At 35.1% G+C, this 26,007-nt stretch overlaps 1 protein-coding gene across 8 annotated transcripts in view; it reads right to left on the reverse strand.

The window, feature by feature from the left end:
* Nucleotides 1–26,007, reverse strand: part of POT1 (protection of telomeres 1) — a 95,144-nt gene that overhangs the window by 15,657 nt on the left and 53,480 nt on the right. For all 8 annotated transcript variants that reach the window (XM_004008031.6, XM_012177076.5, XM_042248766.2 and 5 more), the window contains 7 exons: nt 23,619–23,909; nt 19,290–19,445; nt 12,090–12,259; nt 10,874–10,962; nt 5,035–5,091; nt 2,876–3,032; nt 690–895 (listed from right to left, as the gene is read on the reverse strand). In XM_004008031.6, coding sequence (XP_004008080.1) covers nt 690–895; nt 2,876–3,032; nt 5,035–5,091; nt 10,874–10,962; nt 12,090–12,259; nt 19,290–19,445; nt 23,619–23,909 — 1,126 coding nt within the window. The remainder of the gene's footprint in view (nt 1–689; nt 896–2,875; nt 3,033–5,034; nt 5,092–10,873; nt 10,963–12,089; nt 12,260–19,289; nt 19,446–23,618; nt 23,910–26,007) is intronic.

A 26,007-nucleotide genomic window follows, 5' to 3' on the forward strand; every position in this document is an offset into this window, starting at 1 on the left:
TTTTAAAAGATTATGAATTACTTTTATAAACAGAAAAACATCAGTAATAAAAATGATCATAATCCATTGTAATAAAGATCAGTTCATTTACAAAATGAAACTAAAGTTTTCTCTACTGCAAATTAGAGGCAGTCTTCTTTTATTATGTATTGTTATATAAATATTAGATAAAAATAAGACAAAAGTATAAAAGAAATGCAAAAACAAATTTGACTTAAAGCTTCATTCTTTTAAAATACTGTATGTCAAGTTATCTTTACTTGAGTCAAGGATTCCTTCCTTGGTTTAGCTGTCAACAGATGACTTTCATTTTTATGAAACAAGAGTGACATCCAGAGGCCAAGTCAACAGCAACTATATATAATAAACAGCTTCTTGATTATTATTCAGCTCAAAAATCATACTGGATCTCATTAAGATTGCATGTGGGACTCTAACAAGATGAACAAATGCAAACACTTAAGTTTAACGTATAATTTCAAAATGTCATTCAACTAAACTTAGATATGTATATGTGTATGTATATAGTTGAATCTAATTGTTACAGATATTATGTTATATGAAATTTAAAGCAACAATAGTTTGATTTTATATGTTCAAGGTTGCCCCTAAAATAAATTTAGCAATAATTAATCAGAGAAAGGCAGAAGAAAAAGCTGTATGTTAATAAAATGGTAAAAACATCATACCTTCTATCAAAATTAGACAGTCATTTGAAAGTGGAAGAATACCATTATTTTTCACAAAATGAATAGCTACTTTTCGTCCTCCTTGATCTTTAGTGGTCCAGACCTTCGAATTATATAAGGATGTATTTTGTAGCTTGGTATCTGGGGTTTTGCTTGTACCCTCTTGCAAAATCTTATCCAAATCCATCTCATGTGGCACTTCTTGCCTTAAATCATCAACAATGGAATAACACAAAAATAACTGGTATAAGCTTAGAAAGTCAAATTTAACAAATTATCCAATTAAAAGAATGTTTATATGCTTATGAACCATCTACTTATTTTAAAATATTGAGATAATTCACTCTGCAGATTAAAGGACTCATTCAACAGAAAGATATTGGATGACATTTCATGGTTAATTAGATCCATATCATAATTACATTAATAACCACCAATTTCCTTGCCTGGCTCTGTGATACCAAGATTATGTATAATTATTTCTTCACCAAATTGTTCTCTGTAAGGAATGCTAAACCTCCCAGTAGGAACCCTATCTTCACTCCAGCTAAATATTCACTTAACCATTTAAGTAATTTCACTTTCATAGGGTACCTATTTTATAGACCAGTATTTATTTTGATTCCTTTTAATCTAGAATATAATTTTATAAAATCATATGGCAAAATATGATATAGTAGAAATTGCATAATCTGGAATCAAAAGGTCTATCTCCTTTACTGTTCTGTCACCAATCAAGTGTGTAACTTTAGGTAAAATCTCTTAACCTTACTAAACGTTCTACTTTTTTGTGTTGTCTTTAATATTTATCTAATTTTACAGCTATGATTGGTCTTTGTTGCTGCACATGGGCTTTCTCTAGTTGTGGCGAGTGGGGGCTACTCTTTGTTGGAGTGCGTGGGCTTCTCAGGAGATTCCCTCGTGGCTCACCTGGTAAAGAATCCACCTGCAATGCAGGAGAATCCACCTGGGTTTGATCCCTGAGTTAGGAAGATCCCCTGGAGAAGGGAACGGATACCCACTCCAGGATTCTGGCCTGCAGAATTCCATGGACTGTATAGTCCATGGGGTCACAAAGCGTCGGACACAACTGAGCAACATTCACTTCACTATGGGCTTCTCACTGAGGAACACAGGCTCTAAGGTGCACAGGCTTCTGTAGTTGTACATGGGCTCAGCAGTTGGGGCTTGTGGGCTCCAGAGTATAGGCTCAGAAGTTGTGGTACACAGGCCTAGCTGCCCTGAGGCATGCGGCTACCTCCCGGGCCAGGGGTCGAACCCGTGTCCCTTGCATTACAAGGCGGATTCTTAACCACTGGACTGCCAGGAAAGCCCCAAACCTCTTAACCTTTCCGAAATGTTTTCCTCATCTGAAGCCCAAATAGATAGAAAACAATCCCTTGTTTTACAGAAGGAGATCTGATGGTTAAAAATCTCCACAAACAGTACTATACTTACATTTCAGAGGGGAAACCATATGTACATTAGTGCAGAGCACACACACAAACAACATGTCCCGATGATGAAGTATATACATGTGTTTGTTACATACATAGAGGGAAGATAGTCAAATTGCATACATAGAGGAAGAGGGATTAAAAATAATTTTCAGAATATGTCTTGAGCCAATAATAAGTACATATATATTCTAATGTCCTATATATTTACTCATTTATATAAAAATTGATGCTTAGCATAAAGATTTTCAGAAACTGAGAAATTCTCAATTATTAACAAAAATTTAAATTATGTTCACTGTATTGTAGTTATTAAGCAGGACAGAAACATTTCCAACAAGGTAACAATTAGGAATTTCAACTAACCAGAAATCTTATCTATTTAAGATTAGTTAATAATGGTTTACTTTCAATATTTTTTTGTTACAAATGAGAAAGTCTGCTTAAATATTTTCATTGTCTGTTACTTGTCTGCATGTATCAGAGCTACTAAATTGAATTTCAGATCTAAAAATAGCACCTACTTTGTTTACTACTATGAAGAAATATCAAAAGGATTTACCTTTAAGGAATTAGTGTTTTCTCTTAAAAAGATTACCATTCTTTCAAAACACAATAGGTTTAAACCATAACTGATTCACTTCCATGACTTAAACTTATACATAAGAAAATATATATACACGAATTTTATGAAATGAAAACTTTGGTTTTATTACAGAAAATACTTACAGTAAATGACACTTAGGACAATAAAGTTTGACAGACTGAAAGAGTTTTCTGGGCTTATATGATCTCAGTTTTGCTCGGATACGATACTGTTGAGGAGTGTTTTGTTTCAAAATAGCACACAGTGGGGTTTTCTCCAAATATTGATGACCTGTAAGTACTATGAAGAATTTTTGGATTAAGTTAGATAAATCTATAAGGATATCAATATATTCATGACAAGAATCTCCATGAAAAAAATATACGATAAAATCTAAGTTGTATTAACTGTCAACTTTGGTAACATTTTACCACATCATCTCTGTCATTTTCTCTGTCTCTCCATATATATATATGTATATATATAAATCTTACAGATACATGGTTCACATATACATATATTCACATATTTATATATATATATATATATGAATCATTTGATAGTAATTTCCAAACATTATACCCCTTTACCCCCAACTACTTCAGTGTGTATTTTACAAGCACATGAAATTTCATTAATATATTATAATGCCATTTTCAACATCAAAACACTTATGATTATCACTGAATCAACAGATGTTCAAATTCCTCCAACTAGCCCCATAATGCTCCTATTTAGCATTTTAATTTCAGGTCCAGGATCTAATCCTGAACTATTTGGAGTCCTTCAGTGTAGAATAGTTCCTAAGCTTTTCTTCGTCTTTCAAGATGTTGATATACTGAGAATCTGAGGCTGTTTATTTGGGTGTGTCTGGTTTTTATCATGACCAGATACCGATCGTGCATTTTGGTAGGAACACTACCATATAAGCGATACTGTGGCCCTCTCGGAGCATACGAAGAGCACATGGTGTCAGTGTTTTCACTCCTGCGGACATGAAACTTTGCTCAGCTCATTAAGGGGGTCAGTAGGTTTCTCCACTATAACCTTATTATTCCCCCCTCCATAATTAATAAAAAAGCATTTGATAAAATATAAATATCCCAATTTCATCAAATGCTTAGAATCCTGCTAGCTTAGGATCCACCAATGATTGGCAACTTAATAAATGATCACTATCATGATTAAAAATGGTGACTTTTTTCCCTAACTTGATTATTTATTTTATGTTTATCAGCTGCCATTCTATTTGAAATAACAATTTTCTATTAAACCTCATTTATTTGTTTTCTTCTTTCTTTACTCTCCATATGGACTAATAGATTCCTACTTTACTCAAGCAGTACTATCCCATCACTAGTAATTTTAATTTTGACACTTAAATTGTACCAGATTTGACACCTGCCACCATTAACCTGAGGACTTCTCTACTTTATGGCACAGTAAGATATTCCAGAATCATCTTGCAATTCTCCTTCCCAATTTTGGAATATGTTATTTCTCCAAGAAGCCTTGGTTGGGGATATTATTTATAAACTAAGATCTGCACACTGCTGCTGCTGCTGCCGCTAAGTCGCTTCAGTTGTGTCTGACTCTGTGCGACCCCATAGACGGCAGCCCACCAGGCTCCGCTGTCCCTGGGATTCTCCAGGCAAGAGCACTGGAGTGGGTTGCCATTGCCTTCTCCAATGCATGAAAGTGAAAAGTGAAAGTGAAGTCGCTCAGTCGTGTCCAACTCTTCGCGACCCCATGGACTGCAGCCCACCAGGCTCCTATGTCCATGGGATTTTCCAGGCAAGAGTACTGGAGTGAGGTGCCATTGCCTTCTCTGAAGATCTGAACACCAGGTGTGCTCACTGCTACTGGATGTCATTGTTTCCATTCCCTTTTATCAACAGAGCTGGGGTACATATGCATATATGTTTACACCTATGCCAGTTAGGATGAGGTAGAGGAATAAAAGATAAATATGGGTATGTATGTTTTTGTTCTCATGGATATATGCTCTCAATATTAGATAGTGCTAAGTGAAAGTTGCTCAGTTGTGTCTGACTCTTTGCGATCCCCTGGACTATATAGTCTATGGAATTCTCCAGGCCAGAATACTGGAGTGGGTAGCCGTTCCCTTCTCCAGGGGATCTTCCCAACCCAGATATCGAACCCAGGTCTCCCGCATTGCAGGTGGATTCTTTACCATCTGAGCCACAAGGGAAGCCCAGTGATGAGTTCCTTGATAAATATAAAGACAGACTTCATTATGCTCATTATTGTGTCTCAATTTCAAAGATGAAAATGGTCTTACTTGTAGCTGATAGCTGTTGACATCTTTCAACTTCATATAGTGATACTGATCCAGAGCCTATTTGGAAAAAGGAGAGAATTATATTTTAAAATCCATTAAAAGCTCAACGTGGCAATGAAAACTATAAAATGTTACTGAGAGAAACTGAAGAAAAGCTAAGTCAATGGAGAAATCTGTTTATAGATTCATGTCACTTGTTCATGGAATGGAAAGTTCAATATTGTTAATAACTGATATTCTTCCCAATTGATTTGTAGATTCAATGCAATCTTAATCAAAATTGCATAGGCTTTATTATAGAAACAGACAAGTGGATTCCATCAATTAAGTGAAAATGGCAAGGAATTTAAAATCTAAACATTTTAAATTTCTTGTTTAAAATTCTAAACTAATACTGAACTGTAGATAATGATGTTCATTCACTGAAGTATTTAGGAGGTGTACTTACATCTGCAAATTACTTTGAAATGCATCAAAAACTAAAATGAATTGATGGATTAAAAAAGATAAAAGACACAGCAAAGAGAGTAAAAGGTTAACTGGAGAAACTGATGGTGGGAATATGAACGCTGACTGAACAACTGTTTCTACTTTTCTATATGTTTGAAAGTTTTTTTATGTTGAAAAAGTACACTGTGATGGAAATAAGGGATAGGTGGATAAAATAATAAATTTACTAAATTTAATAGGATGACTTGATGAATGCCATAAAATATAATTTCACTTAAACAAAAGAGCAAAAATAGTGATTACAGCAATACATTTTAACAATGCTTCCTAAAATGAAGAATTCAAGACTTAAAAAAGAGTATTCACATTCTGCACTTACATGAGTTTACCACATTCTATTACATATAATAGTATGTTACATTTTTATAATTTATTATATGAAACATCATATACAAACATATGGATTACTTGTTCTTCTTCAACACCACTAATAAATGGCAAAGGCCCATGGTAAGAGAACCTGCATGGACACCTTAAGCTGGCAAACTATAATTTCAAAGAATCTGATTACTTAATATTTGCCATTCTGCATGAAGTGAAACAATGCAAAGGCCTGATTAGTAAACAAATAATAAGAAAATAAGAGAAAAGATGTGCAAAATTGTATTAAAACAGTCTCCTACAAACTGATAAGAAAAAAGATATAAAGCCCAACAGAAAATCAGGTAAAGAGTAAGAGTAGACAATTCAAAGAAGTAAAATGGGTCGATAAATAGAAGATTTTTTAAGTTTCCAAGTACTCAGGGAAACTAAATATACCCAAAACCTGCCAAACTGAAAAAAGTACACATATTGTTAAAGCAATACCACTGACAGTATAAGGAAGGGGCATGCTATTTGCATTTGAATCCTATGACATTCTGGCATATAACCTGGTGTCATCTATGAAAATAACATGTGTTTACTCTGTGATCCTTCAACCCCACCTTTATGAGTTTATTTTAGAGAAAAAATAAGCTTGAATGTACAATTGTTCAAGGATGTTTATTAAAACATTATTTGTAAGAGTAAGAAACTGAAAACCACCTGACTGTCTATCAAATAGAAAATGGCTGAATTCATTATGTTAGATTGATGTAAAATATAATGTAGCTATTAAAAGAATGAGTTTGAGTTATATGAATTAGCCCATAAAGAGGTCTATGATCTATCATTAAAGAAAGCAACCAGTATACTAAGGTCTCACTTTTGTGAACACTTTAAACAGAGGAAAAAGATATATATGTTCATATAATATTTTTATAAACATGAATGGTTTGAAGAAATCATAGTCAACTGTTACCTTTCCCTCAGCAAGTGGGCATAAAGGCATGAAAAAGCTACCCAGTTTGATAACTGTCCTATGTACTACTTCTGTTATTTGAAAATAATCAGAAAAACATTTTAGGAGAAAAGAGATTTCAAAAAGTATAATTATAAATCATACTGGCTCTAAATGATTGTCAACTGAAGTAAATTGGCCTCATAATGGGTGGTTCAAGTTGTCACAGATTAGGCTAAAATGCTGTCATCAAGGTGCTAGGAAATATGAAGAATTTTAAAGCACATAAAATGAAAAAATAAACATGGACAAAATAACCAATCACCAGCATTTGAATGGCACTGACTTTTCCATCAGTTAATAGTAACAGAGGTTGGCGAAATTATATGATTCCCATTACTCAAAGCCTCAGTTTCCTTTCTGCAAAAGGGAACAATAATAGCAACCTCACAGGAGTACGGTTAGGATTAAACAATGACTGTTAGCACTTATTTGGAGAAGGCAATGGCAACCCACTCCAGTACTCTTGCCTGGAAAATCCCATGGACATAGGAGCCTGGTAGGCTGCAGTCCATGGGGTCGCTAAGAGTCGGGCACGACTGAGCGACTTCGCTTTCACTTTTCACTTTCATGCATTGGAGAAGGCAATGGCAACCCACTCCAGTGCTCTTGCCTGGAGAATCCCAGGGACGGAGGAGCCTGGTGGGCTGCCGTCTATGGGGTCGCACAGAGTCAGACATGACTGAAGCAACTTAGCAGCAGCAGCAGCACATATTTAGTGCCTATCAAGTCACAGATGTTAATTTTAATGATTATTACTGATATAGATAGAAAGAGCATAAATATTCATTAAATAGATCACAGAAGGGAAGAAGTTAGGTTGTAGGAAAAAGAAATATAGGGGATAGAAACATGACAGATTTTAAAGCTCAGAGTGTACAAGCAAATACTGAGACAAAATGGTAAAGGAAAAATTATTACAGATTGAGTAAATTTTTAAAATTTATATTTGAATAGCCATCTATTCAGGTAGATAATAATATAAATATACCACCAATTATCTGCTAATATTTTATAATTAGGTACTTGAATAACTCAGTACAACTGGGAACTCTTAAGATATGTATGATCAAAAAATACTTGGGCTATTGGAAGTAAAGCAGCTAGAAACTAACAAACAGTTGACTGGCAATGAATACAGACTTTAACAAGTATATATATATTTATTGTTATTGTTGATGTTTAGTCACTAAAGTTGTGTGGGACTCTTCGCCACCTCATGGGCTATAACGCGCCAGGCTCCTCAGCTCAGTTCAGTAGTTCAGTCATGTCAAACTCTTTGTGACCCCATGCACTGCAGCACACTAGGCTTCCCTGTCCATCATCAACTCCTGGAGCTTGCTCAAACTCATGTTCATTAAGTCAGTGATGCCATCCAACCACCTCACCCTCTGTCATCCCCTTCTTCTGCCTTCAATCTTTCCCAGCATCATGGTCTTTTCCAGTGAGTCAGTTCTTTGCATCAGGTGGCCAAAGTATTGGAGCTTCAGCTTCAGCATCAGTCCTCCAATGAATATTTAGGACTGATTTCTTTTAGGATTTATTGGTTTGATCTCCTTGCTGTCCAAGGGACTCTCAGGAATGTCTCCAACACCACAGTTCAAAAGCATCAGTTCTTCAGCACTCAGAGTTCTTTATGGTCCAACTCTCACATCTATACCTGGCTACTGGTAAAACCATAGCCTTGACCAGATGAACCATTGTCAGTAAAGTAATCTCTATGCTTTTTAATATGCTGTCTAGGTTGGTCTTCTCTTCATGGCATCTGGTCCAATCACTTCATGGCAAATACATGGGGAAACAGTGGACACAGTGACAGACTTTATTTTTTGGGGCTCCAATATCACTGCAGATGGTGACTGCAGCCATGAAATTAAAAGACGCTTGCTCCTTGGAAGGAAAGTTATGACCAACTTAGACAGCATATTAAAAAGCAGAGACATTACTTTGCTAATAAATGTTCATCTAGTCAAGGCTATGGTTTTCCAGTGGTCCTGTATGGATGTGAGAGTTGGACTATAAAGAAAGCTGAGCGCAGAAGAACTGATGCTTTTGAACTGTGGTGTTGGAGAAGACTCTTGAGAGTCCCTTGGATTGCAAGGAGATCAAACCAGTCCATCCTAAAGGAAATGAGTCCTGAATATTCATTGATGGGACTGATGCTGAAGCTGAAACTCCAATACTTTGGCCACCTGATGCGAAGAACTGACTCATTTGAAAAGACCCTGATGCTGGGAAAGATTGAGGGCAGGAGAAGAAGGGGACGACAGAGGATGAGATGGTTGGATGGCATCACCAACTCTATGGACATGAGTTTAAGCAAACTCCAGGAGTTGGTGATAGACAGGGAAGCCTGGTGTGCTGAAATCCATGGGGTCACAAAGAGTTGGACACGACTGAGCGACTGAACGGCACTATACTGAGGTTGGTCATAGCTTTTCTTCCAAGGAGCAAGCATCTTTTAATTTCATGACTGCAGTCACCATCTGCAGTGATTTTGGAGCCCAAGAAAATAAAGTCTGTCATTGTTTCTCCAGTTTCCTCATCTATCTGACATGAAGTGATGGGACTGGATACCATGATCTTCATTTACTGAATGTTGAGTTTTAAGACAGCTTTTTCATTTTCCTCTTTCACTTTCATCAAGAGGCTCTTAAGATTTTCTTCACTTTCTGCTATAAGGGTGGTATCATCTGCATATCTGAGGTTATTGATATTTCTCCCGGCAGTCTTGATTCCAGCTTGTGCTTCATTCAGCCTGGCATTTAGCATGATGTACTCTGCATATAAGTTTAATAAGCAGGGTGACAATATACAGCCTTGATGTACTTCTTTCCCAATTTGGAACCATTCTGTTGTTCCATGTCCAGTTCTAACTGTTGCTCCTTGACATGCGTACAGATTTCTCAGGAGGCAGGTCAGTGGTCTCGAATTCCTATCTCTTTAAGAATTTGTTTATGAAGTATCACTACATAAAAACCAAGCAGACGTGATGGAGTTCCAGCTGAGCTATTTCAAATCCCAAAAGATGATGCTGTTAAAATGCTACACTCAATATGCCAGCATATCTGGAAAACTCAGCAGTGGTCACAGGACTAGAAAAGGTCCGTTTTCATTACAATCCCACTAGGCTCCTTTGTCCAAGGGATATTTTCAGGCAAGGATACTGGAGTGGGTTGCCATTTCCTTCTCCAGGAGGTCTTCCTGACCCGAGAATTAAACCCATGTCTCTTGCATTTCCTGTATTGGCAGGTGGATTCTTTACCACTAAGTCACCTGCGAAGCCCAATAGGTATATACACATACACATAAATGTATATACACAAATACTGCTGCTGCTGCTAACTCGCTTCAGTTGTGTCCGACTCTGTGTGACCCCATACACAGCAGCCCACCAGGCTCCCCCATCCCTGGGATTGTCTAGGCAAGAATACTGGAGTGGGTTGCCATTTCCTTCTCCAATGCATGAAAGTGAAAAGTCAAAGTGAAGTCGCTCAGTCGTGTCCGACTCTTAGCGACCTCATGGACTGCAGCCTACCAGGCTCCTCCATCCATGGGATTTTCCAGGCGCTAATATAACCCAAATCAAGTATTCCAATTTGAAAATGTAACTACATAATTAAGGGAGGAGTAATGTTTTTTTTTTGTATTAGGACACATAAAGGTTTAGCATGTCTCTTAATAATGAATATGAATTTAACAAAAAAAAAGGAGATAGGGAGATATTAAAAAAGAGAATTTATGTTGATGTAGTTATTTTACTTAACAGAAACTAAACTGGCAGCATCAAAAATCACCCTTAGTTATTAGGAATATGGAATTAACAGATATATACCACTATATATAAAAACTGGTAAATAACCAGAATTTACTGTATAGCACAGGGAACTATATTCAATATCTTGTTAATAACGTATAATGGAAAAGAATCTAAAGCTGTATACCCGAAGCTAACACAATATTGTAAGTCAATTACAGTTAGATAATTTATTAAAAAACTGTCCTTACTTGAAATGTTTGAAAAGCTGTCCTCTTGCTCTGATTGACACACACCACCAAAACTCTGGTTGGGGGGCAAATCTGCAGATTCTAAAATCCTATAGTTGAAAGAATACAACTTTTAATTGCATAAAGCACAGTCAAACAAGAGTCAGTTTACCCACAGAAACCAAGAGCTTAGTGAAATTGCATGAAAATTCTGTGTGTGTTTTTGTGTGTGTACACATTCTTCAGTAGGTCTATAGCTTTCATCAGATTATCACGGTGTTCCAAGAGACTCTAAAATTTAAAAAACCCAAGTCTAGAAAGATACAAGTGAAAAATGGGATCATGAAATATTACAAATAAGCCGGGTATATAATGCATGTCATTCTAAGTCAGAACAATCTCACTCTAGACTTAAGCAATGAAATACTATATGGCTATATTCTGCAATCTAAGAAATAAAGTAGGAAAACTGATATAAGGTTATTAAAATAGCTAATTTCATTGATGTTAAAGTCATCTTGATTTCAATATGTTAAAACTTAGAAAATAGTTATGTCATTTCAATTTACTGAACAGGATGTTTTCTGTATCTCTTTGAAAATATGGAGAAGACTTTTTATTTCCCCAGAGTATAGGTCAAAGAGTTTCTACACACAATGACTAATAGGAATACTTCATGGAAAATGGAAGTACAAGTATAGCAGGATTTAAGGTACTACTCACTTTCTGGGCACACCTTAAAGTTTTAAAAATATGACACCTTGAAATAATTCTGCTACCTATTTTCTTAGGTATACACACTTTAGAAAGGCAGTATTTTTTCCATGGAGGACCAAGTATGTTTGGCATTCTAGGTATATATATAAATATATCAAGTTTTCCAAACTTTAGCTAAGCTCCAGTTTCCACTGTTTGTTTCCAAACTTAGAGAAGGTGGAAAATGGCAGAACATAAAGTGCGAAGAGTAAAGGTAAGAAAGAATGTAAGTAAATGTTGGAAAACTAAAGACTATAAACTCAGCTCTGCTACTGTTTAGCTATTTGAACTGACAATCACTTGATTTGTTTCATTTGGTTTAGCTATTTAAAAAAAATGGATAATGGCACAGAAGCCTCTGAGAATCAATTACAAGGACCTCATTAGATTCCCTCTCCTCACCTCGGAATTACATTATTTTAGAAATCAGCTTAATTAATACCTTATTTACAATTTCTAGATAGCTATATAATAGGCTTACTTTTTCAGCTGATCCACATCGGAGTTATTTTCAGGCAAGACTCTGATTCCCCGACCATAACTTGTGCCTCCATGAAGGTGAAACTCTAGGGCTAAAGACGTTGCCAGGTTCTCTGAACTGACTGACTGAAGTTTGGTATGGAGGCTATAAATTCTAAGGAAGCTTCCAACCTAAAAGCAGATGGTTTATTATTTAGAAAATGCATAAATTAAAAAAAAAAAACCTCTGATACAATATTCAACAACTAATATGGGGTACAGACCAATAACCAGGGGTACTGACCCATCAGAAAGGGAACTGGTATGCCACACTGATGTATATTCAATATTGGCCCCAAGGACACCATATTGAAACCAAAATGTGTGTATGTATACATACATATGCATGTATAGATACGTATGTATGCAGTTTTTCAAATCTGAAGGCACATTTTCATTTTGGGGATATTAAGACATGAAATACAATTAAGTCTTAGCGTTAGTAAAATATAGTAGCTTAGAAACCTATTACCTAAATCAAATCCAAGCCCTCTATTTGATTAGGGTTGTTGAAAATAATCTGCTTTAGCTAATTTAAGGTATCACTGATAGGTGGCTCACTCAGTTGTGTCTGACTCTTTGCTACTCCATGGGCTGCAGCCCACCATGCTCATCTGTCCATGTGATTCTCTAGGCAAGAATTATGGAGTGAGCTGCCATTTCCTACTCCAGAGAATCTTCTTAACCAGGGATCAAATTCGTGTCTCCTGCATTGCCAGGTGGATTCTTTATCATTATACCCACTGGGAAGCCCAACTTCAGGTAACATTTAATTAAATATGACCACTAAAACACTCCCATTATGAGACTACTAGAATATTTTAAAATGTGTTATTATATCAAAATAATAAACTTCCTCTATTCCACAAGAATTCACCTGCCAGTTCAAGAGATGCAAGAGACACGGGTTCAGTTCCTGGGCTGGGAAGATCTCCTGGAGCAGGAAATGGGAACCCACTCCAGTGTTCTTGCCTGGGAAACCCCATGGACAGAGGAGCCTGGCGGGCTACAGTCCATGGGGTCTCAAAGAGTCTGATACAACTGAACATCTTTGAATGTAGCACACATTCCACAAGATTGATGGAAAGAAAACATCTGTAAAAACAATTTCTGTCAGGACACCATAATGTGAAACACATTCTGTGAGTTCAAATGTAGAATTAAACCAAATATATATTTGAACTAAATGTCCTATTGTTAATTTTAGATGTTGTGCCAAACTTATCCTTAAAAATTTAACTCAGATGACCATTATAAGTCAGCAAAAACAAGACCAGAAGCTGACTGTGGCTCAGATCATGAACTCCTTATTGCCAAATCCAGACTTAAATTGAAGAAAGTGGGGAAAACCACTAGACCATTCAGGTATGACCTAAATCAAATCCCTTATGACTATGCAGTGGTAGTGAGAAACAGATTCAAAGGATTAGATCTGATAGAGTGCCTGAAGAACTATGGATGGAGGTTCGTGACACTGTACAAGAGGCAGTGATCAAGACCATCCCCAATAAAAAGAAAGGCAAAAAGGCAAAATGGTTGTCTGAGGAAGCCTTACAAATAGCTGAGAAAAGAAGAGATGCTGAAGGCAAAGGAGAAAAGGAAAGATATACCCATCTGAATGCAGAGTTCCAAAGAATAGCAAGGAGAGATAAGAATGCCCTCCTCAGCGATCAATGCAAAGAAATAGAGGAAAACAGTAGAATGGGAAAGACTAGAGATCTCTTCAAGAAAATTAGAGATACCAAGGGAACATTTCATGTAAAGATGGACTCAATAAAGGACAGAAATGGTAGGGACCTAACAGAAGCAGAAGATATTAAGAAGAGGTGGCAAGAATACACAGAAGAACTATACAAAAAGGATCTTCATGACACAGATAACCATGATGGTGTGATCACTAGACTAGATCCAGACAACCTGAAATGTGAAGTCAAGTGAGCCTTAGGAAGCATGACTACAAACAAAACTAGTGGAAGGGATGGAATTCCAGTTGAGCTGTTTCAAATCCTGAAAGATGATGGTGTGAAAGTGCTGCATTCAATATGCCAGCAAATTTGGAAAACTCAGCAGCGGCCACAGGACTGGAAAAGGTCAGTTTTCATTCTAATCCCAAAGGAAGGCAATGCCAAAGAATGCCCAAATTACTGCACAATTGCACTCATCTCACACGCTAGCAAAGTAATGCTCAAAATTCTCCAAGCCATGCTTCAACAGTATGCAAACTGTGAACTTCCAGATGTTCAAGCTGGATTTATAAAAGGCAGAGGAACCAGAGATCAAATTGTCAACAACCGCTGGATCATGGAAAAAAGCAAGAGAGTTCCAGAAAAACATCTACTTCTGTTTTATTAATTATGCCAAAGCCTTTGACTGTGTGGATCACAATAAACTGTGGAAAATTCTGAAAGAGACGGGAATATCAGACCACCCAACCTGCCTCCTGAGAAATCTGTATGTATGTCAAGAAGCAACAGTTAGAACTGGCCATGGAACAGACTGGTTCCAAATAGGGAAAGGAGTCCTTCAAGACTGCATCTTGTCACCCTGCTTATTTAACTTATATGCAGAGTACTACATGCGAAATGCTGGATTGGATGAAGCACAAACTGAAATGAAGATTGCTGGGAGAAATATCAATAACCTCAGATATGCAGATGATACCCTTATGGCAGAAAGTGAAGAAGAAGTTAAGGGCCTCTTGATGAAAGTGAAAGAGGATGGTGAAAAAGTTGACTTAAAACTCAACATTCAGAAAACAAAGATCACGGCACCCGGTCCCATCACTTCATGGGCAAATAGATGGGGAAACAATGGAAACAGTGACAGACTTTATTATTTGGGGCTCCAAAATCACTGCAGATGGTGACTGCAGCCATGAAATTAAAAGATGCTTGCTCTTTGCAAGAAAAGCTATGACCAACCTAGACAGCATATTAAAAAGCAGAGACATTACTTTGCTAATAAAGGTCCATTTAGTCAAAGCTATGGTTTTTCCAGTAGTCACGTATGGATGTGAGAGTTGGACTAAAAGAAAACTGAATGCTGAAGAACGGATGCTTTTGAACTGTGGTGTGGAGAAGACTCTTGAGAGTCCCTTGGACTGCTAAGAGATCAAACCAGTCCATCCTAAAGGAAATGAGTCCTGAATATTCATTGGAAGGACTGATGCTCTAGCTGAAGCTACAGTACTTTGGCCACCTGATGCCAAGAACTGACTCTTAAGACCCTGATGCTGGGAAAGATTGAAGGCAGGAGGAAAAGGGGACAACAGAGGATGAGATGGTTGGATGGCATCACCGATTCTATGGACATGAGTTTGATCCAGCTCCGGGAGTTCCTTATGGACAAGGAACTCTGGCATGCTGCAGTTCACTAGATCACAAAGAGTCAGACATGACTGAGCGACTGAACTGAGTCCTAAAAATACCTTTAATATACAGTATTTGATATTCTCTTAAGAAGACTTAAAAAGAGACATATACAGAATATTATTAAAGAAACTGACTTCTACTGAAGGCAGAATCTGTATAACCTAAATCACATTTATTATAAATCAGTTTCCCACCTCTGCTTATTAGTGTCTCAGTTCATTGTATTTCTTGTCATTACTCTCTGGATTTGATAGAGGAGAGAAACGGTAGGGGAAAGAAAAGGAGGGGGAAATCCATACTCCTTAAGCTACTTCTTCATTCTCAAGGATACTTTTCCCAAATAATCATGCGTTTTATAAAGAGGTAAAGCAGTTATTCTTTTTTTCCCTGACTTCTAACACTGACAGAACAGCAGGGGAGCAGGGCAAATAAACTCAGAGAAGAAAAACACAGAAGGAAAAAGAACAAAAAGGATGACAAATTGATTTTCCTCATGGTCTCCAAAGTAAAATAAAAAGAAAATATAAAATATATTTCTGTTTATGTACTTCTATCTCATTCTTTTTGAACATTTATTACTCTATAATTATTTTTAATATACTCAATATACTAGAACAGTATTTGTATGTAATCTACAAAGTAGTTAAGGCCAAACCCAGGTGAAAGATACCATATCCATAAGTGAAAAGTTTCAAAATATAATGATAATTTCCTAATTAACTATTCTCTAAAATCAATGCAATTTCTGTCAAAATCCCCAGTGCCTTTCCTGCAACTGTAAAAATTGATCTGAAAGTGAATAGTTAAGTTAGTTTTGAAGACTGAACTGGGAATGAGGGCTTAACCTATGAAGTTTCATTTAAAAATAAAGGTATAAAAATTAAGAGAGGCTGGTATCAATGGAGACACACGTATGATCATGGATAAATCTTAGAAATATAATGTCAAAGGAAAAAAGCAATTTATAGAATGGTAAATAACTATATGCATTTTTCAGAAAAAATTCATAAAAGCATACTAAACATGGGTATACATACATGTTAGGATAAATAAAAAAAGGATATTGGGAAGCAAAAAATTAGGATAGGCAGAAGTACAAAGAAGGTTCCACATATAGAGTTTCATTTCTTAAAGTTAAAAATACCTAAAATAAGTGTGCAAAACATTTATAAATATTAAGTTTGGGTGACAGACACATGGATGTTCGTTTGTGTCTACTACTGCATTTCATAAACAAAATAATATTTTAAAGATCAAGAGAGAGTTTATATATACATAGGCTATAAAAATGACAAGTTGCTATTTCCAGAAATTCCTTCTGGAGGCAGCATTGTATTTTTTTAAGCTTGCTAAATATACTATAAAATATGCCATATGCGCTGTTAAAATAGACAAATACATAATAAATAGTCTTGTTGTTAACGCGGTAAGATTCCAAAAACACAGGTGAGGGAATCATAACCCCAAAATTATAAAACATATGTCTAAACATTGTTATAAAAGTCCATTTTAATACATAAACAAAAAAAGCAAAACAAACTAGCTATTAAGAAATTATTATTCCTTTTTAAATAATTTAAATATTCTGTATAAACTTTCAAAATTTTCCCTTTAGGTTTAACATTTTTAATAAACTGTATATGTCTGAAAATAATCAAACTATAGTTCTTGGGTCACTGAATGCCAAACATACTAACTAGGTATATTTTATAATTATTTTTAAATTGTGTCAGAATAAGTCTGGGGATTGAAAATACCATGCTTTTGTTTATAGATAAAATGTTTGAAATGTCATTATGTACGTGTGTGTATTAAATATTTAGGGAATGCGAAATCTTACTTAAAAAGCAAATTTTCATAAAATGTTAACATTACAGCTAAAAAACTTAAGTTGTAAAATGTATTGTACAGAGAATTCAATTATATCGTACTTTATAACTGCCTTAATTGTTCTTTATTAAATAAAATAAAAACCACATTTTTCCTGTTCCTACTCAACAAAAATACATGCATTCCATTATAGATATGCAACTTTAACCAGTTTTCTTCAAGCACTGATAAGAATTCATTGGCTATCAGTATCATTCGACTCTGGGGATTTCTTAAATTAGTATGAAATGGTTGGTATGGAGATTACCTCATAACAAAATATGCTATCACTGTACATTAAATAAAAGCCTACAGTTATATAATTTTTATACAGATAAAATTATTTCCATTTTTCTATAACATTACAGATAAATATGTCATGATATTTTTAGAGAAAAATTAATTGCCTACATTTCCTTAATTACGTGTGCTCAGAGCACCCTCTAGTGGGTGAGATAAAGCAGCGAAAAGGGAGATGAAAAAAATTTTTTTTAATTTCAGGAGGCTCACTGATTCATTCATTCATCAGAATATAGTATTTACTTCACCCTTACAATATGGAAAGCATTGTGGTACCTCCAGTTCAGGACTTGGACAAAAGAGAGGAACAGAATGACCTACAGAAGCAGCACAGAGACAGGGAAGGGAATTAAATGGTAAAAGTCCAATCTAAAATGTAAATTTTTTCATTTGTAAAAGAACTCTACCTGTATTTTAAAAAGATTTTAGAATTGGCTTTATCATATTTATTTTTGAAACTAATCAATGTAGATAAAATCAGGGAAAAGCATCAAAATATATCTTCAACAGTCAATTTTCTGACATAAAGTATGAACACACTCACAAAGGAAAAAGAAGTGCACTTATCACCTTCCTTGATCTGGACCTGAACCTAATGTATTGGGTTGGGTGGGCTTATTTGTAACATAGTATGAAAGTAGAAATATTTCCTCTTCAAAAACATTTATTTGCAAAAAAGAAATTAGGCACTAAAATTCATATCTAAAAAAATTGCAATTCACTTTCACTGTTTTCTTCCTATTAAGTTGGCTGTATAACTCCCTCAAGGTAGGATGGAAGCTTTATTTGCAATAAAGAAAATCATTTCTTTATACTGCTTAAGAAGATTAGCTCTGGAAGCAGACACTGTACATTCAAATACATGCTTCACCCAAGTGGCTGTGAAATCTTGGGTTTAACCTGAGTGCCTCAGTTTTCTCATTTGTAAAACAGAAATGATAGTACCTACTTCATGAGACAGTGCTAAATACATATGAAGCGCTTCATAAATGATACTATTATGATTGCTATTATTAATGATACTCTTATTGGGAAGAAAGGATACTTGCAAATATAAAATATAGTAAAATGAAGAAAAATATCTTAAAATGTTATTAATAAACAAGAAATACCATAATTAAGCAGGATGCTTTTACCTAGAAAATTTTTTCTCAAAAACTGAGCAAATTCTAATAAACTGCATGATACACACGAACAATTTACAATATATTTTAGAGGTAGATTAACAATTTCTTAGACCAATGAGTACAAAGTTAAAGACTGGATTTTATCAAACCAATTAAAAAAGCTTAGCATTTTCTAAGTTTACAAATATTTCATACATCCTCCAACAGTTTCAGCAAATTTTATTGCAGGGTAAAATTTTTCTTTCTTATTTTCATAGCAAAATTGGGCACAGCTTAAAGATATTCAGAAATGCTCTTAAATTTTAAAAAGTTGTTCAAGCCATTATAATTTAATATATCATCTAATAATTTATTTTAAACATGCATTTTACAAATTAGAAATTAAAGAAAAAATAAATTTGGAATTAATTTCTAGAAGTCAAATATCACCTACCATGTGATTTACCCTAAAATTAATAAAAATACAAGACAAACAAGTTTGCAGTGTAACATCACCTTTAGAGATTTAGCCACTTGAACATGGTTATCATAGACTAAAATGTCTACTGTCAGATTCTGCAGCTGACGGATGCGACTTAAATCACCTTCAAGAGCAAGGTCCTGCATTAGGACTCTCCAAGACGGGAATGGGGTCCTGGTGCCATCCCATACCTGCACAAGAGGCAGAACAAAACTTTAATGATCTTTTTATAAAACTGTGGAGGCTAAAAGAGGTTTATTTGCTGGTGATATAGCTTAAAAGTAATGAAATATATTCCCCCAAATATCTGCTAAGGTTTAAATATAATCTATATTTTTTCCTGATTGTACAAGGACTACATATGTATAGGCAGTGAATAAAATATAAGTAAAAAAAATTCAAACCGTGAGCTTAGAAAAATGATTAACACATTGCTGAATTTTATTCTTTTTTCTTTTGTATATTTATAATATATATGCCTTTCCTTTTTACCAAACTGGCATTCTACTCTGCTTTTCATTTCTTACTTTACTGCTGGGCAGTTTTTCAAGCAACCTTATATTAGATGTAATGAACACAAATGAATGACAATCATGTGTCCTTGAAAAGGGAAAGGTATGCTGGATTGCTATTTAAGTTACCTTGAGATAGAGATGGAAAAGGAGCACAGGACAAGAATGCACTATCCCATCCTTAAGACTTGAACTAGCTTGTGCTGTGCTAGGCTGGTAGAGATGACTGATGCTTTATTATGCTAAAAAGGCATCGCAGAAGACTTTAATCAGAGGTGGGAATGGCCCTGCATGTCCGAGTTGGGCTGTACAACAAAAAACAAGCTACTTAAGTAGAAAACGCATTTCTTTCTTTAACTGTTCTTGTTGTTGTTGTTGTTGTTTTTTTTCAGTTGATGTAGAGCTGATTTACAATGTGTTAGTTTCAGGTGTACAACAAAGTGATTCCGTCACACATTCGTGTGATCAGTTACACATATGTGCAATCAGTTTCACACGTGTGAGCACGCACATACACACGTTATCTTTTTCATATTCTTTTCCATTATAGGTTAATACAAGATATTGAATATAGTTCTCTGTGCTATACACAGGTCCTTATTGTTTATTTTATATATACTAGTGTGTATCTATTAATTCCAAATGCCTAACTTATTCCTCCCTTTGTTCTTTTCCTTTTGGTAACCGTAAATTTGTTTTCTATGTTTTACAGTTTATTTCTGTTTTGTAAATAAGTTCATTTGTTTTAGTTTTTTAGATTCCAATCACTAGTGATATCATGTGATGTTTGTCTTTCTCTTTACTTAGTACCATAATGTCTAGGTCCATTCATGTTGCTGCAAATGGCACTATTTCATTCTTTTTGTGGATAATATTATATTGTGTGTGTGTGTGTGCACTTAAAAATGGTATATCTTCTTTATTCATTCATCTGTTCATAGATATTTAGGCTGCTTCCATGTCTTGGGTATTGTAAATAGTGTTGCTATGAAAACTAGATGGATCTTTTCAAATTAGTTTTAGCCTTTTCCATATACATATACATAGTCATTCAGTTCAGTTCAGTTCAGTTGCTCAGTCGTGTCCGACTATTTGTGACCCCTGAATCGCAGCACGCCAGACCTCCCTGTCCGTCACCAATTCCTGGAGTTCACTCAGACTCACGTCCATCAAGTCAGTAATGCCATCCAGCCATCTCATCCTCTGTTGTCCCCTTCTCCTCCTGCCCCGAATCTCTCCCGGCATCAGAGTCTTTTCCAATGAGTCAACTCTTCTCATGAGGTGGCCAAAGTACTGGAGTTTCAGCTTTAGCATCATTCCTTCCAAAGAAATACCAGGGCTGATTTCCTTCAGAATGGACTGGTTGGATCTCCTTGCAGTCCAAGGGACTCTCAAGAGTCTTCTCCAACACCACAGTTCAAATGCATCAATTCTTCGGCGCTCAGACTTCTTCACAGTCCAACTCTCACATCCATACATGACTACTGGAAAAACCATACCCTTGACTAGACGGACCTTAGTCGGCAAAGTAATGTCTCTGCTTTTGAATATGCTATCTTGGTTGGTCATAACTTTTCTTCCAAGAAGTAAGCGTCTTTTAATTTCATGGCTGCAGTCACCATCTGCAGTGATTCTGAGGCCAAAAAGATAAAGTCTGACACTGTTTCCACTGTTTCCCATCTATTTCCCATGAAGTGATGGGACCAGATGCCATGATCTTCATTTTCTGAATATTGAGCTTTAAGCCAACTTTTTCACTCTCCTCTTTCACTTTCATCAAGAGGCTCTTTAGTTCTTCTTCACTTTCTGCCATGAGGGTGGTGTCATCTGCATATCTGAGGTTATTGATATTTCTCCCAGCAATCTTGATTCCAGCTTGTGTTTCTTCCAGCCCAGTGTTTCTCATAATGTACTCTGCATATAAGTTAAATAAGCAGGGTGACAATATACAGCCTTGATGTACTCCTGTTCCTATTTGGAACCAGTCTGTTGTTCCATGTCCAGGTCTAACTGTTGCTTCCTGGCATAGTCATTAGAGTACAGTATTCCATAATACATAAATAATTCACAAAATTCTCTATTGCTAGGACCCAAGTTTTTTTCTGATTTTTGTCACTGTAAGAAATATATGGAGAAATATCCCCTTAAAGGCATTTTCTCACATTTTAAATTATTAGAAAAAAACAAATTTATGAAAAGAGTTGTTGAGACGTATAAAGAGGCTTCTGAGATTTCTTTCAAATTGTCCTCAAGGAAATTTTATTAAAATAATTTCTTATATTCATAGCTGAATGCTATGTTTTAAAATAATCTCTACATGAAAGTTGTTCCTACTTATCTGAAAAGGCTATCAATAAAAATGGGATGCAGGCATGATTTCTTGCTTTAGAGAGAAAATGCAGATTCAGCTATGTCAGCTAAAAGGTGGCAGGTTTTACCTCAGAATTGCATACTAACAACACAGCAGTCAAAAGATGGAGAATACTTCTGTGCACAGCAGATTCATTATCATTAGAAGTGTCTGATGATTAACAAATGATCATTTGTTAAGTAAGTCCCTTTGGGCATAAAGTATGACTGCTGCTAAGTCACTTCGGTCGTGTCCGACTCTGTGCGACCCCATAGACGGCAACCCACCAGGCTCCCCCGTCCCTGGGATTCTCCAGGCAAGAACACTGGAGTGGGTTGCCATTTCCTTCTCCAATGCATGAAAGTGAAAAGTGAAAGTGAAGTCGCTCAGTCGTGTCTGACTCTTAGTGACCCCATGGACTGCAGCCTACTAGGACTGCAGCCTACTAGGCTCCTCTGCCCATGGGATTTTCCAGGCAAGAGTACTAGAGTGGGGTGCCATTACCTTCCCTGTAAAGTATGACTAGTTGACTTAAAATACTTTCTCATTTTGTTTGGATGATTTTATGTTGCTTTAGCTTCAGTGTTGTCATATTTAACTCATTCAACCTTTTTTATAGCACACATTTACTTTCTCAGATTATTTCATGTATATATAAATATATGCTATTTTCAACTTCAGAAACTTCCTTCCTATTTTATTCAATCATTACTATCTTCACTATTTTTTTTTTAATATGGGCAAGATACAACTGATAATAATGTTACACGCCAATACCTGCCCAATGCCACTGAACTCCATTTCCCATTACATTCCATCACTGCAAAGAGCAGGAAGCTAAGAAAGAACCACAGAAGCAGGGCTGAAGTAGTGCTTGTTTAACAGCATCCTGCCTTGGCAGGGCTTGGTGAAGATAATATCAGACAACTGACCTCTCCAGAAGCTATTCATAAATAAACTGGAATAGGTATAAACAAAGATTAGATGGGTCTTAGGCCACCTTTTTAATCCCGTGGATTTAAAAACAAAACAAAATACAAGAAAAATAAACACTTCAAAACCATCCATGATCTACCCGTGAAGCAGGTAGTGAAATAACCCAGAACAGAACCCAATGTCAACAAACCAAGACAGCAAATAAGTGAGAAGAAAGGCTACATCCACATAGAGCAACAAAACTACACATTTTTTGAAATGTAGTTTAAAAATAGAAAGAGGAAACAACTCTTTTTACTAGTACTAAAATAAGAAATACATAAATAGCATAAAGTATACTATATTTAAAATACAGAACTGATAATACTATTTTTCTCTAAAAGTTTAGGATGAAGAAGGAAAGTTCAAGAATAAAGTCACATGGGAATACAGGATCATTAAAAAGGTTAGATTTAAGTTCTTAATACATAGCTGCTTATTTATTCCATCAGAATGCTGAAATATAAGGTCTTTTTAGGCTTCGAGGTCATGCTAACTTCCAATTTTAAGTACTTAAAAATACCTACCTTTAGAAGAAATGATGCTCCATCCACTTCAGCTTTGCCCAAGAGCTGGCAAGTCAGATCAAAATACTGCATTGGCTGGACATCACACAATTTGACTGATATTGAAGAAGGTGAAATATGAGTCGATGCCCAAATACGTAAAGCTTCTACCATTTTCTGGTCCTCAGCAGTGAAGTTAAAACACTTGCTTGCAGTACGAGGAATGATAGGAGCCCCCAAAGTTCCCTCAAATGTCAAAGATGCAAAGCCAGAGCTGGTGATACCTTGAGTCTCCTTTTTATATACTTGGATCTAAGAAAGCGGTAACGTAGAAAACAGAACAAACAAGTTACTGATATAGAACCTAGGAACTGGGAACAGGAGACTATAAAATTTTGCCAGTACAGTTATTAGAGGACATAATCTTTAAATAACTAGCATATGAAATGATAAAAATCTACTGGGCTATATCAAAGTCCTAAAGTACCATATAAACTGTAAAACATTATGAAAAATTTAAATTTTTATTTTTTAAAGAGCTAGGTGGTAGCTTCCCTAATACTATTGGTACACTTTTACTAACAAGACAATCCATTAGCTTTTTTAAAGATATAATTTATAAAAAGAAAAAGGATAATAAGAAATAGTTACTTATGAATATTGTAGGGAAAACTAGAACACTCAAAATGTGAGTCTGAAGTGGATAAGACAGTCCTAAGGCTAAGGTTTCATCAGACTGACTGAGAGAACTCAGATAAGCCTTAAAAACATTGCCTTTCTGAATTCTGAGGCTCAGTTATTAGGTGCACATGTAACATGACTGTTGCATTGTCATAAAACAATCCTTTTGAACTTATGAATGCCTTTTAAGTCTCCTGTGATACTGTGTGATATTAATAAATATATTTATATATTTAAGGAAAGTTGTAAAATGTGTTCAACTGATGGATGCTTAAACTGTGATGTGTTAAAACTTGTTTGATATAACTAAAGCAGTACATAGAGAAAAAATTTATAGAAATAAGTGAATATTTTACAAAGGAATAATGGTTAAAAATCAGAAATTTAGGTTTCCATCTCAAGAAGCTACACAAAGAATATTATCTCAAATCCAAGGAAAGTAGAAGGGAAACACAGTCAAAGGTAAGAGAAATAGAAACATATAATAGAGAAAATCAAAGCTAAAAACTAGTTCTCTGAAGAGATTAACAAAAATAATAACCCTAGAAAATGGTTGATTTGGAAAAAAATAAATAAAACACAAATTATAATATTAAGACTGCAAAAAAGGATTTATCATTACAAATCCACCAAACATCTAAAAGATGAGTAACATGACCAAATTTCTACCAATAAAGTCAACAATTTGAATGAAATAATTTTTTCTAAAAATTAAATACATTAAAGCTGATAGAAAGAATAAAAAAAACTCATTCGTCTTAAAGAAATCTTAATTCATTAATATAATCTATCAATTAAGAAATCATCAAGCTCAGATAGCTTTACCAGTGCATTATTCTAAGCATTTAAGTAAGGAAAAAACCCAGTAATCTTGCATAAACTCTTCTAGAATTGATAAAGAAGGGCACATTTCCTGTTTCCATGATGCAGAAAAACTTTAATTTCAAAATTTGTCAAAGACATTGTAGGAAAAGGAAATTACAGATCTAAATATGAAACAAGAAAACTATAATGACTTTGAGGAAAACTTAGAAGCTATCTTCATAAAATGAGTAGACAAAGAGTTCTTAAACAAGAAATTACAAAAGTACTGACCATAAAATAAAAGTTAATAAAGTAGACTATATTAAAATAAAGAACTTTTGTTCATCCAAAGACACCATTAAGAGGGTAAACAGGCACTAACATAGACTGAAAAAAATATTCACAATCCATATACCTGACAAAAGATCTGTAGCCTAACTATATAAAGAACTTTCACAAATCATTAAGAAATGGAGTTTAAAATCCTATAAAAAATGAGCCAAAGACTCAAATGGACACTTCAGAAGACACACAAATTTTAAAAGGTTCGCAGTTTCTTAATTTTTCAGGGAAATTCAAGTTAAAATCACAATAAGACACTAATACAAATGCAACAGAATGGTTGAAATTAAAAAAAATGGAAAATATCAAGTGTTGGTGAAAATGTGGAACAACTAGAATTCTTCTGTATCACTAAGAGAGTATAAGTGGTAAAAATCACTCTGGAAAATTAAATACTTAGTCTAGCTATAAACTAAAGCAAATATATGCACAGCCTTGAACTTAGGAACTATAATCCTTGTATACAATCAACTGAAATGCATATTATGTAATATACAATTACATAATTATATGTAAATGTGTATATCATATATTATAAAATTATACATATTCAGTAAAATATATGTACTAGACTGTCTATAGC

The sequence above is a fragment of the Ovis aries genome, chromosome 4, assembly GCF_016772045.2.
Source record: "Ovis aries strain OAR_USU_Benz2616 breed Rambouillet chromosome 4, ARS-UI_Ramb_v3.0, whole genome shotgun sequence".
Classification (NCBI taxonomy): domain Eukaryota; kingdom Metazoa; phylum Chordata; class Mammalia; order Artiodactyla; family Bovidae; genus Ovis; species Ovis aries.